General features: G+C 42.4%; 2 protein-coding genes across 2 annotated transcripts in view; both read left to right on the top strand.

The window, feature by feature from the left end:
* Positions 1 to 9,750: 9,750 nt before the first annotated feature.
* Positions 9,751 to 10,465, top strand: LOC124965833 (protein S100-A14-like). Its single transcript, XM_047526977.1, has 2 exons — positions 9,751 to 9,863; positions 10,011 to 10,465. The coding sequence occupies exons 1-2, from the start codon at positions 9,835 to 9,837 to the stop codon at positions 10,294 to 10,296; spliced, it is 315 nt and encodes a 104-aa protein (XP_047382933.1). The 5' UTR covers positions 9,751 to 9,834; the 3' UTR covers positions 10,297 to 10,465.
* Positions 10,466 to 13,881: 3,416 nt separating this feature from the next.
* The window catches only part of Rnf152 (ring finger protein 152), a 97,684-nt gene continuing 96,747 nt past the window's right edge, over positions 13,882 to 14,818 (top strand). Inside the window, exon 1 of the mRNA XM_047526583.1 lies at positions 13,882 to 13,979. The gene's annotated coding sequence lies outside the window, so the exon portion shown is untranslated. The remainder of the gene's footprint in view (positions 13,980 to 14,818) is intronic.

The raw sequence follows: 14,818 nt of genomic DNA, 5'->3' as shown, positions 1-14,818 counted from the left end.
TCTCTTTCTGGTGGCACTGGGGATTGAACCCAGTGGTACTCTACCACTGTGCTACATCCTTAGCCCTTTTTTAATTTTGAGAAAGGGTCTTGCTCAATTGACCAGGTTGGCCTCCAACTTGCGATCCTCCTGCCTTGGCCTCCCAAGTGCCTGGGATTTTGGGTGTGTGCCACCACACCCAACAGGAAGTAAAAACTTTTAAAAATCTACTAGTCACTGTTTTAGAAACTTTGAAATGGATTTCTAGGGCTGGGGAGATAGCTCAGCTGGTAGAGTGCTTGCCTCGCAAGCACAAGGCCCTGAGTTCAATCCCCAGTACCGCAAAAAAAAAAAAAAAGAAATGAAATGGATTTCTACCGTTCAGTGGAAGTTTCATATTTGCTCATTAAGATCCACAGGCATATTTCGATTATGTACTCTGCTTGTATTGAGTTTGATGTTGTAACAGTGTCCACTTTATGCTTTGAATATAACCTTGCTGCTCTGCCACTGCAATTTACTTTTAAAATGGACACATTTCTTTCTCTTCCCCTCTCTCTGCTCCTCCCTAATCTCTCCCCTCCCTAATCTCTCCCCCTCCCTAATCTCAGGGGAAACAAGATTACCTTTCTTCTCCATTTCAGGTGGATTTATCTGTCTTTGAGTCCACACCAACCATTGGAATGAAGTAATTCAGACTTTGGGGATGGTATCAGAAGATCTCAGAAATGATTATCTCCCAAATTAACAAGTGAATTACAACTCCAGAGAGAGAACCTCTTTAAAAGCCCCCTGTTCCTGCAGATGGGTAGAATCACAGCCTTTGGGACAGGAGTCCTGTGTGTTTCTCCTTGGCTAGCAAAGAATAAACCTTTTTCCTTTCTCAAAACCATGTTCTCCATGTTGGATTGGCATCAGGAACAAGGACTGAACTTTCAGCAACAATGTCTTCCTCCTGGAATGAGCCTTGGGAAAGTCGGAGAGCAGTGCAAAGTGTAGTGTAGGTGTCCATTGAAAAAGGAAATCTGCGTTAAGCTAACCCTGAGGGATATTACGTACTGCTCTTCTCCAAGTGATTCATGATACACATTAACATTTTAAAGGTTCTAAGAAATCCTACACTAATTAAATCAGCAGTTGACAGGAATTCTCTTTTCTCCCCGCCGCTTTCTCTCTTTCTCTTTCCCCCTCTTTTTTCTTCCCTTCAGGTAATAGCCACTATCATCCTGCAGAATTAGTGCTCTATGTAATACACTTGGAGCAATGCTGTAATATAGGATTTTATCTTCAATATTTTTTTCAGGATGGGGGGAGTAGGGAAATAAGTCTCCAATTAGCTGGGAGAATAAATGAATAAATGCTCCATGCTAAAGCATCGTTGAAGTTTGTAAGCTTGATTTAGGAGGTATAGCCTAAGCAGAGGCCGGAGATGGGTCCCTTCCCATTCTTCACCATCTCTGTTGGTCCATGTTTCATGACACTGTGATATCAATGTCCTTTTCTGCCACTGGACCATGAGATGCTGAGGGACATGAGTGTTTGGCACATGTAGAGAGTGGACAGGCGACGAATGGTCACTGAATGAATGAAAAAAAAATCATGTTTCTGCTGTGGTGGGGCTTATTCTTTGCTGGTGATAAGGCAGAAACCCAGTTCCCACAAGAGAATCTGAGGCGCGGCTAGGCAGGCCTCTGTGCTTTCTGCCCCAGTTGCCCTCCAAATGGATCCCAAGAAAGCTGGCTCACTGCAAACTAGATACATCCTGTACAGGGCCTGATGGTACTTCTTTCTATATCATATCTTGTCAGCTTAGAATATTTCTGAAATATGTCTCTCCTCATTTTATAGGATGCTTGTACTAACAATTCAACAGCGTAACGTTTTCAGCAAATTACTTTCATCTCTTTGTTTGGGTGACAAATGGTTCACAAGATTATAAATCTCATGAAATAGTAATGTTAGGACGACAGTAATCTTATACAAAATTCATAAGTATTGTCTGGAAGAAACTAGCCAGTAGCGATGAGGACTTAAAGAAATGCTGTCATGAGTATTGTCAATACTGCAGGTGATTATTACTAAATCAACAACATCTTGATACTTTTGACACTTGCCCAAATCATTAGTTGCTGTGTGCTAATGAGTCACTATGCATTCACTGAGTGACCCCTGAATACCAAGCCCAACACAAGAGGATAAAATGACAGGCAAAGTAATTCTTGTCCTTAGAGAGTTTCCAATCTAGTTAGCAAGACTCTATATAAACAGAAGCAATAAATATATGGAAAAGTGTCTTGACTACATGGTTGAGACTAAATGATACATTTGTGTTCCTGGCCTGTAAGCCAGAGGGAATCATGAGGAGGTGGGTTAATCAGGAAAGAGGGAAAAGATAAGGGATTTAAATTTTTTTTTTTATTTTTCAAAACATTTTTGCTGTCCCAAGGATCGACCCCCAGCCTACTGTTAGTAAGAACTTGACATGGGCAGCGCCATTTTGAAACCCATCCTCCATCTTAGAACAAGAGTCACCTCAAGGTCACTCTGACTCAGCCTGATCTAGACCCCGTCAATACTCCACCATCAGGCAAAGAAATCCAAACACCATCATCATAAGAAAGGAAAATGTTATCTTGGCCTGAAATCCTGAAAACACCCAGTTCCTTAGGAAGGCGACACCACAGGACCCTTCCCTGATGACACCTTGGCAACAGCCTGACCTTTATTCACCCTAGGATGTAAGCAGAGGGTCTCCTCTCCACTGGGCCCCCTCCGCGGGTTTGTCCTGAATAAACCCATGTGGCTCTTGAGCCATCTGTCCTCTGCCTTCCCTTCACTCACTTCTTTCCTTACATCTGTATGCAGGAGCTCTATCTCCAGCCCCCAAAAGATGAATTTTAAAAGATAAATTGTGGGGCTGGGTTGTGGCTCAGTGGTAGGGCGCTTTTACCTAGCACTGGGCTCAATTCTCAGTTTGGTATATAAACAAATAAAAATAAAGGTCCATCGAAAACTGAAAAAAAAAATTTAAAAAAGATGAATTGGGGCACTTAGGGTAAGAGAAATAAGTCTTTAGGGAATAGAAATCGAACCCATGAAGGAATAATAGATCTGTTAAGTAAATTATTTAGAATAGCACCTATACACCAAGATTTTTTTTAAAAGTGTTATTTTTCAAAGATTTGTGTGTGCCTTTGGTTTTGAAGTGGGAACGTCCTAAGAATGTGATACCCAGTGCTGTCACTGTTGATGTCCAATGGGGAATGAAAAATGCCTGGCTGGAAGGATTAAAATAATTTAAGATCAAAGTTTCTGTCCTATGAGCTAAGAGGGAGGAATAAACTCTCTGGTCCCCAGGCAGCCATAAGCAGCCCAAACCTGCACTTCTTTCTGAAATTCACACAGGAAGTAAATATTTCCCTCCAGGCCCAGGATTTAATGCACCAGAACTAGGAGGCAGTTTAAAGTCCATAACAAGGAAATTGAAAGGGAGCACCCCTAACCCTTTCCAGACGTTGATGGCTTTCTAAATTCAGTCTGAAGGTGGAATTCGTGAAGGAGAGAGCAGTGCTCGCTCTGTCCTGTGACTGCCGAGAAGTCTACTGTCCTCGGGTCTGGGAGGAAGTTTGATGTCTGAGTGAAGAAAATAGTGGCAAACACCATGAGGTGACCCTGGCCTGCGGGGTGGGAGGGGTGGTGGGAGAGGGAGCAATAGGAGCGAGGAAAACAGTCTTCCTACACACATCTGCTTTTTAGGGGGGTGGTGATAAGAAATTTTACTTATGACTTAACATATCCTACTTGCATCTTGATGTCCTCACTGTTCCATTCCAAAGGCTGAATCCCAAAGGACTTGTAAGCTATGAACACATTGATTTTCTCAAGTAGTTTTATATATTGTGAGAGGCTGAAACAAATGCTATGCAGTTCTCAGTTAAAAAAAAAAAATGTCGGAATCGGAGGTAGAGTAAATAAAAGAACAGAGGAGGGAAGGATAGGATCAGAACTAATCAAGCCCGGCATGGGGGCAAACACTTTATCCCAGCAGCTGAGGCAGGAGGATTGTAAGTTCAAATCCAGCCTTAGCAACTTAGCGAGACCCTGTCTCTAAATAAAATGTAAAAAAGGACTGGGGATATAGTTCTCTGGTTAAGCACCCCTGGGTTCAACCCCTGGCACTAAAAACAAAAAAGAATCAAACAAATACAAATTAATAGATGAGGGAAAGGAAGTCTGATAGAGTAGAGGAGGGAGGGATGGGAGAGGAGGGAGAGGGAAAAAGGGGGGTCAAGAACTGCAATTGATTTCCTTGCATGCACGAGTTTGTCAGGATGAACCCAGCTACTCTGTGTAACTATAAAGCTCTAATAAAAAAAAAATTGGAATCAAAATAACAAGAATTATTGGCTGCTGTTGGATCGTTGTCAGGAGGAGATTGGAAAGAGCAGATTACCGAGAATCTGTCTTTCTTTTTCTTTGAGGATGATCCCAAAAGTCACAGACAACAGGACAAAGTGATAACTTAAGAATCCCAAGGCTCTTCTTAGTGTCCAGGCTACTAAATCCTTTGTCAAGGCTAAGGTTAATTCAGATCTTGGGACCACCTTAATACTTCCTCAGAGTTCTCTTTGAACATCCTCAATGCTGGTCGGTCTTCCTCCTTTGAAGGGTTAGTCTGAGGATTAAAGGGGATAATATTTCTAAAGCACTTCATGCCATTCCTGACTATAAAAAAAAAGAGAGAGCATTGTGAGGTTTTGACAACTATTAACATTAGATTTGAGTTTTTGCAGCTTGTGAAAAGTAAATTTGAGAGAGGCCTGAAGAATAAGAACAGGGTCCAGCCAAGACACGACATTTGGAGGTCAACATGAAGCTAAAAATGGTGAGATTGTTTCATAAGCTGAAAATGAAAGGTCGTATTTCACCAAACGCTACTAAATGGAAAAGAGAAAGCTATGCAAGTGTCTTCACAGGACGTCCCAGCATGCTCAAGGTGACAGGTCTCACGGGTATGCATATGAAGATAGAATTAAGGACAGGCAGTTCGTGTAGAAATAGGGGATCGGGTCAAATCGAGGAAATGAAGCCATGAAGCCATCTGCCTCTGGAAGTTGGAGACTGCCCCTGGGAGAATGGAATCTCCAGAGCCCACTGATTACCAAATTTACCTGCCTTTATCAAGGACTGCAGGCATGAGGCTGCTAATTAATGCCCCCTGGGCCCTTGCCTGGCTGAATCACCTTGGCCCTCCCCCTGCCCATGGCTTCTCACTTTATGCAAAACCGGGCCTAGTCACGTAGGCAGGGAGGAGAGATAAGCGGGGAGAGAACTGGAGAACAAAAGACCTTAACCTATAAAAGATGTAGGGTGTGCTCACTTCTTGGGATTTTGGAACATCAACCATGGCCCCCTTCTCCCTCCCGGGAGAAGTCTGTATTATTTCTTTTAAATAAAACCTGCTTAATATGCTTGCCTTGGCGTGCTCCTCTAGTGTTCAAACTTCAACATTAGAGGGAGTGGAACTCATCACCCGTAAACGGCGGTATCACATATACTCTGGTATACTTTCTTCAGGGCATCCAGGGTCTTGCTGTAGCTCAGTGCTGGAACTCTTGCCTGGAATGTGTGAAGCCCTGGGTTTGATTCCCAGAAGTGCAGTGCAAGAAATGAATATTTAGAGAGAGATGTATATATTCCACAAATATGTTATATATTACACATACATATGTATGGTGTGTGTGTGTGTGTGTGTGTGTGTGTGTGTGTGTGTGATTTTAAAAGGAGGAATCCGGAAAAATCAGGGAGCTGTCTGTTGTTGGGAAGAGTTGGGGTGAGATGAAGATTAAATGTGGAGAAACCAAGCAAAAGAATCACAGGAAGAGGCTGCATTGGCTCCCGGCTAGTGCCGTCTAAGAATTCAGGAATGCAGTTCTCTCAATGGACAAGCCCAGAAGAGCAACCTCTTCTTTGACTTTGTGGGGTAATGGACTTTTATTCTTGTTCTTCCAAGTCTTTGGGATTGGGCAAATTATTTAGTCATTTGTCTTTTCTCAGAAATTTGGGACAATTAACCTGTCCTTCAAAGGAGTTTTTGATTTCATTCTCACTTTTTATTATGAAAAATTTCAAACATTTCAAAATGAACCAGAATAATATACTTAATGGACTCCCATGTATTCAGACCCCTGCCTGACACCTACTACCTGAAGCAGAAATTTTTTTCTATTTGGTCCCTCATTCTCCATGCCACACTATTGTAAATTGCAGGCATCATGTCATTTAATCCACTAATAGTTCAGCATGAATTCTAAAAGGTCTTTTTAACACTATTACCATAAGAGTTTTAAAACTATCACACTAAAATTTTTGATCAGGAATTCCAAAATGTCAGGTATCAGCCATCCAGTGTTCAAATTTCCCCAATGGCTTCATGATATTTCTAACAGTTGATTCAAATTAGAAGTAAAATAAAGTCCATACTTTGCAAGGGATTGATTTATTTCTTGGGGCTTTCTTAGCCATAAAGTTTCCCCCTCTCATTTTATCTTCTTGCTCCTTCTCTTTTATTGAGGTGGATTCCCTTGAAATGTGTCGTTTTTCTTGTACAGTTGCCCACATCAAGGTGCTTTAAAATGCAGGTTTTATTGTTATTCAGGTGTGGGGAGGCCAACAGGTTAGGAGACCACTGCCTCTGAACATTGTTCCTCACAGTTCCCAAGAGGAAGGCTCCAGCCACACCATTCCTGGGGTGGTGGGGAGCCACAGGGAAGCAAGGAGTCAATCAGGAGGCAGAGGTAGCATTGAGGAACTTTGTCGTGGTTTCCAAGGGAAAGGCCAGGCAGAGTGAGCATGGGTAGGATGGGCTAGTTTGAATAATTTTACTGGACTCGGACATAAGGGCTGTCTAATGGTTGGTACCTGATCCCAGATGGTTAGGGCAGGGAAGGATTGATCTCTGAGCTACATCCTCAACCCTGCTATATCTCCTATAAATTGGGGATCATATATACAGGCTTGATTGAATTGAAATTCTATTTTTTGTGACTTCCAGCACAAAGAACATGATATCACATCTTTTTTCTTGTTATACTAGCAACCATTGTGAGCAGTGAATAGGTTCATTATTGACCTGGGGATCATAAAAGAGTGATATTTTGTCATTCTTCATTTATTTATTAGCTCCATAATTTTTTCTGTAAAAAGAAATGTCTCTTTATCTATTTTTTGGTAACCCAGAGAAGTTATCTGTGCAGGAAAGGTAGGCTACATGTTTGATTCTCCTTTTATTTACTTTTTTTTTTTTTTTAAAGTGAAGTGTTGATCTGTGTCTCCTCTGAAAGTAAACAGTGGGTTTGTTTCATAGGTTTAAATATATTTAGTCTATTTCAATCTGTTATAGTTGTAATTCTTGTCAATGCTGAAATCGGCCATTTTGGGGCAATTGGGAGCCTTCAAGTTGGCTCTTGGCTCATTTTTGATAGCCCGTGTTTTGGGATGAGGAGAGTTCCAGGCTTACATCGAATGTTTTCCACCCAGAGCTAGAAGCAGCCATGCCTCCAAAGGGCCCTGTTCCTTTTAATGGAAGACGTGTTCAGCCCATAGCTGAATTATTACCAGTGCTCCTTGCCTCCAAATTGGCCATTGTTTCCAGGTCTTCTCAATGGATGGAGCAAGAATAAATGTACAAATGATAGGTCAGCATGCCTCTTAGGTCTTTTCAGCACAGGTTTCCCTTGTTAGTTTTTCTTCTTCCTCAGGTATCTTCTTTAATTTGGTTGTTGAGTTCAGACTGACCCTTCCAACTCAGAGTCTCAGGTGTTTTTCTCAGTTTTGTCAGTAACACCTTTGCATCACTTTTGTGTGTGTGCAATGCTGTGGGTGGAACCCAGGGCCCTGCGCAGGCTAGGCCAGCACTCCGCTGCCGAGCCACAACCCAGCCCTGCATCACTTTTTTCTGATGCTGAAAATCTTGTTTCCCAGCTCAACCAACATGTTTATTCATTTATTTTGTCTCAAAATACACAGACAACAATCCTGGAATAATAATTGCAACATTATTGCCAATAAAATGAAAATTGAAAACAGTTTGATTTTTGGGGGGATACTGGGGATTGAACTCAGGGGCACCTGACCACTGGGTCACATGCCAGTCCTATTTTGTATTTTATTTAGAGACAGGGTCTCACAGAGCTACTTAGTGCCTCGCTTTTGCTGAGGCTGGCTTTGAACTCACAATCCTGTCTCAGCCTCCCAGATTAACAGGCTTGCACCATGGCACCTTGCCCATTTAATTTTTTTTTTTTTTAAAGTGAGGTAGGAGATGAGTATCAGGTCACATCATTTTTATAGATGGACACAATATCTTTATTTTATTTATGTTTTTATGTGGTGCTGAGGTTCGAACCCAGTGCCTCACACATGCCAAGCAAGTGCTCTACCACTGAGCCACAACCACAGCCCCCCATTTAATTTTTAATCGTTCTTTTGTCCTTGGGTTCTATTTCACTAAAGGCTGTTCATTTAAATTTTGTATTTTGAACTACTAAAATAATCCCTCGCTGTGTAGCCACGTTACCAGCTTGATTCTCCACTACCTAGCTTTATCCTTGGCTTCATTTTGCTTTAGATTTTTAAGGATTACATGCTGTTTAAAACTTAATGTTGGTGAATAGTCAAGGTATGTTCAGAGAAGTCTCGCTCCTATCACACTGATTGTCTTATGGCTTTTGCTCTATCTCCTGCCCCCACTTTTTTTATATAAGTAAATCTTGGTTCCCCCACTTATAAGATAACGTTAGCACACTATATGTGCTTTCTTTATACTTTCTATATGCTGAAGGACACTTCGCAGAGATATTTAAAATATAAAATACAAGTCCCCAGTAATTTGAAAATCATTCCCAAATCCTTACAACTTTGGAAATACAGAAGTTTATTGCTTAAGTTTGCTGAGAAATCATTCAGAAAAAAAAAGATTGACTCCTAACACATACAACTATTTATTGTCTTTATTTTTTAATACTTATGTGCATGCTGATCTGTTTCCGATGCTGGGATAATTAATATATCTGATCATAGGTACAGCCTCATACCTTGATGGAAGTGTTAAATAGATTTAAATACTATTCAGTAAGTACACTGAGCCACCTTTCAGAAACCTGGAAGTGATGGATTCTGAAACACATCTGGCTCCAAGAATCTCAGATAAGGCATTCTGAACCCCTAGTACAGAAATCATTTATCAGTAACTTAGTCACCTTCCTTTTTCCCAAAATTTGCTTTTAGCATTTTTTAAAAGGATTCTGACTCTACTGCTCAGCCTCCCATGTTCGCATATCCAGGTAAATAATATGACCCTCACAATCTGATCTGAATGAAAACGAGAAATCCTTGGGTTTTACTTGTTCAAACACTGTCCTGTGTGGGGTCCCAAGACTTAGTCCTAGAGCAAAGATTTCTGGTTACAGTCTTAGAAGATATATTCACATTTTGAAGCAGATACATTTTCAAGAAAAACCTGGAGCTGGGGCTGTAGCTCAGTGGTAGAGCATTTGCCTACCATGTTGAGGCACTGGGTTCGATCCTTGGCACCACATAAAAATAAAACAAGCAAAGGCATACTGTCCATCTACAACAACAACAAAATTTTAAAAAAGAAAAACTCATATTTTCACAGAAATCTCAGACTGTGTTGACTTCTGTGATTAAGTATCGTAGAATTTCAAGAATATCAATCATTGTCCTCCCGTCCTGTCTCAGTGGCTGCCGGCAGGCGGATCATGATCCATCAGTTCCTCTGGGTCAGGCTGTAGGACGACAAAACTCACCACGGGACCAAGTGCACCAGGCACCATGGGACAGGGTCGGTCAGCCAATGCGGAGACCTTGTCAGTGAGGCCTGAAATTCTTCCCTGAACCCCACACAAGGTGATCAGAGGGAATCCTGGGAGGAGGACTGTGTGGACACGTGCTGGGACCTGCCTGCCTGGGGCCGGGGGTGCGGGGAAGAAAGTCTTGCCCAATCTGTGGGATGCCCAGGAATTCAGTGATGTGGAGAGGGCCACTGAGACCCTCATCAAGAACTTCCACCAGTACTCAGTGGAGGGCGGGAAGGAGACACTGACCTCCTCTGCGCTATGGGACCTGGTCACCCAGCAGTTGCCACACCTCATGCCGAGCAATTGTGGGCTGGAAGAGAAAATTGCCAATCTGGGCAACTGTAATGACTCTAAACTGGAGTTCGGGAGCTTCTGGGAGCTCAGTGGAGAAGCAGCCAAGAGTGTGAAGCTGGAGAGTCCTGCCCCAAGGAGCTGAAGACTTCTACCTGGAATTTCTTAGGAGGCAAACGGGGGATAGGGGACCTTAAAGACTGTGGGCCTGGAAATAACACTCCACCACCACCACCCTATTCCCCAGCCTGCACCTTTCCTCATCTCTGCAAGGTTCAGGTTCATAATAGCCTTCCCCAGGGTCTCTGCATACTTCCATCCTGGGTGCTGGGGGGGCGGGATGATGGGTCCCCAGCTGAGGGAAGCTCAGGGAGTGGATTGGGACCAGGGAGGTTATGGAGGGATGCTGGAGGGAGAACAATGGTGTAAGGGCCAAGTGATTTGATAGTGGGGAAAGGGCAGAGAGAACCTGGGTTATGGGAAATGATTTGAAGAATGGAGGTGGGAATATGGCTAGATATTGTACCAAAGAGAATCTCTGAGAACCTACCCGTCTCAATCTCTTTTCCAAACCAAACTGCAGCTATCCCAGTCCCATGGGTATCTCTTCCTGCTTCCAGCTCTGCCCCACCCTCCTCCCAAGACTCCGTCCCAGGGCTAGGGCAGGGGAGGAGGGAGAGCAGGGTTGAGGAAGAGGATGAGGAGGGTGTGACTTTGGGGCAAGAGGACCAGCTGGGTGCTTGGGCATTTATAGAATGATGGTTGTTCTGTATTGTTTGATTAATAAAAAGATGAAAAAAAAATATCGATCATTGCTGGTGAGCATCTTCCAGAAAATTTGGACTCACCATGACTTGAATAAGACCATCCTTTCCTAACGTTCCCTGTTGCTTTTATGAGGCCTCGTTGTGCGCATGGTGCTCATAGCAGGCGGGTCTGAACTATAATTATAATACTTCTTTATTGCCAAGTATTTTTCAGAATCATTACATCATAAGTTTTATTGGAGAGGTACCTCAGGCCAAACTTTTTCACAATCAAGAAAACTGAGTTCTTGGTCCGATAGATTGTATACTGTTCTAATAATTGCTGCCTCTCCTTATGACAGGATTATGTGTCCTTGTCCCCTTAATAGAGCCATTGAACATGATCTGGACAACAGATTGTGGATGGAGAAGACATGGACCACTTATGGGAAGAAGTTTGAAGAGCCAGTTTCTTATGTTCTAAGTTCTCTTGTCCTCTGCCACAGACTGGGCAGATTCAAGGTAGAAATCTTTCCCTTGGCCTGGGTCTGGGAGTAAGGATGATGTGGTGTCCAGTCATGGTTACCCTGTGGTGGACATATGATGTGAGTGAGTAATAAGTCACCGGGGTTTTGGGGTTGCTTGTTACCTTAGCACAATCTAATTTACTGTCGGATACCCTCGTAGGATCATGTACTGAGTTAGTCAACCTTTTGTTACTATGACCAAAATACCTGTCAAGAACAACTTGTCAGGAGGAGGAGTTTATTTGTGCTCATGGTTTCAGAGGTTCATTCATATTTAGCTGACTCCATTGCTCTGGGCCCAAGTGAGGCAAAACATGATGGCGGAAACCCATGGTAGCGGGAAGCTGTCAGCTCATGTCAGCAGGGAAGCCAGGCATGGCAGGGATGAGATGGAAGGACAACAGGTGCAGGCCAGGGCTGTGGCCTGATGACTTACTTCCTCCAGCTACACCCCACCTGCCTACTGTTAACACCTACTAGCACATTCAGATTACTCACTATCAAATGGATTAATCCACTGATGAGGTTAATAATCCAGTCTTTTCACTCTCTGAGCATCACCACATTGGCTAACACATGAGCTCTTTGGGGACATTTTTAGATCTAAACCATGACTTGCTAGCCAACCCTGGGGAACCCCAGTGTCCAGATGAATCCTCCAAGTTTTTACTGAAAGTAGTTAACCATTTTGGTTTCCTAATGCTCACTTTCCTTGCCTATTCTATTTTTTTAAAATAGCTAAAGACACCTAATTTATATTCATGAAGTTCTTTGAGATCCTATGACGAAGCACTAGTGTCTTTGGATATAGCGAGTTTGAAGTATTATAAATATTCTCACCATCAGACAGGGAGTGAAAACAGAGTGACTGAGAGGCTGGTAATCCAGGGAGTAGAAGAAAGATGAAAAGGAGACAAGAGGCCTATCATGATGGATGAATTTGTTGTATATTTTAATTTTCCTTGCTCTGATCTGGCAGGGAGGACTTTTGAGAGAAAGGTGCTTTCATCAATCTTTCTCATTTTTTTCTTCACCAGAATAAGAAAATGGGAAAGATTCATTAAAAAAAAAAAAAAAAAAAAAAAAAAAACCCACTCCCAGGATGGATGGAATTTTCACAAGTTTAGTCTGGGCACAGCATCTTTTTGTTCTTAAATGCTTGTTTGAATAAATTCGAGTTTAAAGATTGAAGAACACCCCACCCCTCTTTCTCTCTTTCCTCCTCTTTTTCTTTCATTGTCTTAAAACAGAAAACTGTGAGGGCCAAGCTACCACGCCCTACTCAAGTCCGCACGAGAGAGTCTCCCAGAGGTCTTCACAGTAGGAGTGACAAATCTTGGCCTCACTGCTGAATTCTGTATCTTCACGGACTCTGTAGCAGTGAGGCTCCAGACTGTTTATTCTAATATCTGTGGATCTTGGGGAACATCAATTAAGCAGAGGAAATGATCTGATAATTGGGAATTCTGTTTAATGTCCTCTGTTATCAAAGAGGTCTTGAGTCAATGCGTCACATGCCAGGAACATTTTGCCTCTACTTTGTATTAACAAATTGCCTCAGTAAGAAAATGTTGTATATAAGTCCCAGGCTTTCATAAACATTTATTGAGTGCCTACTGTGTGCCAGACTTTCTAATGCTCATTGCCAAACTAAGCAATTTGGAATAACTTCAGGTTTGGCACAAGATTCCAAATCATCTTGGACCCGACTCATAATTACACAATGAAAGGGATTGGGATAAACTCTTGAAAAGCATCGATTTGGCTTGGCTTTAAAGGTCTGAATTAAAAGTGTGCATTGAGAAGGCAAGGAAAACCCATGGACAAGTGTCCAAATGGAAGAGGATCAAAGTAGGCACAAGGTGGGGGGCTTTTGGACCTTTGGAAACCTTTAGATGATTTATCCACTTCAGGGCAGCTGAGAGGCCAGCATCAGAGATGCAAATCCACCAGCTGAGATCTTCTGAACTCACTGACTCACCCTGAGAATTTTTATTACCAGGTAAAACATGCATTTCTTTTGAAGGATGATTACAGTACGGTGACTATGATGAGTCACACTCTAATTGATGTGGAAGCTCCAAATAATGCAGAAAAAAAATTTTTTTTAAGAACATGGAGCATATATATTTCCACTTGCCACCAGCATTCCATTTCATTCTCTAGTTCTGACATAACTGTAGGGGAAAATATCCTTGATTCTGTCCTGGTGTCACTATGCATTCAGTTCCTTCATTACCTGCAGTTCGGGGACAGCACAGTACGCTCTCCCTTCCATCAGCTTTTTCTCAGCTCGTAGATGTTTGAACAAGTATGAGAGAAATAAGTTCTGGCAAGCAATAACTTGCAACTGCAGCTGTTTCCGTTGTTTGGGGATAAAAGAAAACATCCTAAGTTCAGTCCACCACAGGGAGAAGCCCATTGGCTCTTGTGGGGAAGGCAGATCAAGGAGCAGACACCAGCTCCGCCCGGCCTCAGCTGCTTTCTTCCTTCCCCACAGCAGGATGGGGCTGCTGGAGACAGGAGGGCGTTTTCATGGGCTAGAGCCAAACCAGGTAGGTGTCATACATTTGCTATTACCAGATCATTGGGGAAGGGACTGGGAAAGGGAAGATTGAAAAAAGAAAAAAAGAGCTTTAATGAGAACAGGTCCCGGTCACGTAGCCGTAAGCAGACTTAGATGGGATGTGTATTGCTGAGATTTGAAGTGGGATGAGATCAGTCAAAACCCATGCAATTCAAGAAATGGTAATGGAAAGTTCTTGATAAATGACTTAGAATTTCATTAAAGCCTAGAGGAAACAGTTTGGGGACAAAATTATATATATATATATATATATATATATATATATATATATATATATATATATATAAAAATCACAAGAAAGAATTCTGCCACTTTCAGGTAAAAAGATGCCAATTTGTGATGATCTCACAGACCCATTGACTACGCATGCATCCTTCATGTATTAGTTTTTTTGTTACTATGAGGCAAATTACCACACAATGCAGCAGCTTTGTAACAACAAAAACAAAAAACAAGAAAAACACAGCAATAACGACAAAAAAAAAAAAAAAAACCCTTGAACATCTGCTATTTGACACAATCTCAGAGGGTCCTGGATCCAGGTGTCAAAGGAGGTTGAGGATTCGGACCAGCCAGGGCCACTGTCATCTGGGACTTGATTGGGCAGGAGGACTTGCTTTAAGATCACTAGCTCATTGCTCTGAGCTAGCTGCCTTAGTTCTTGTGGTCTTCCTGAGGGCTTCTCCTCAGGCTGCTGGAAAGTCTCACAGTGAGGAAGCCAGCTTTCATAAAAGAGGCTGATCCACGTGGTTACTTCTGACAAAGTACAACCCACATTCAAGGGAGGGAAATTAGTCTGTACCTCTG

The sequence above is a fragment of the Sciurus carolinensis genome, chromosome 15, assembly GCF_902686445.1.
Source record: "Sciurus carolinensis chromosome 15, mSciCar1.2, whole genome shotgun sequence".
Lineage (NCBI taxonomy): Eukaryota > Metazoa > Chordata > Mammalia > Rodentia > Sciuridae > Sciurus > Sciurus carolinensis.
This window is presented reverse-complemented; position numbering and strand designations above follow the sequence as displayed.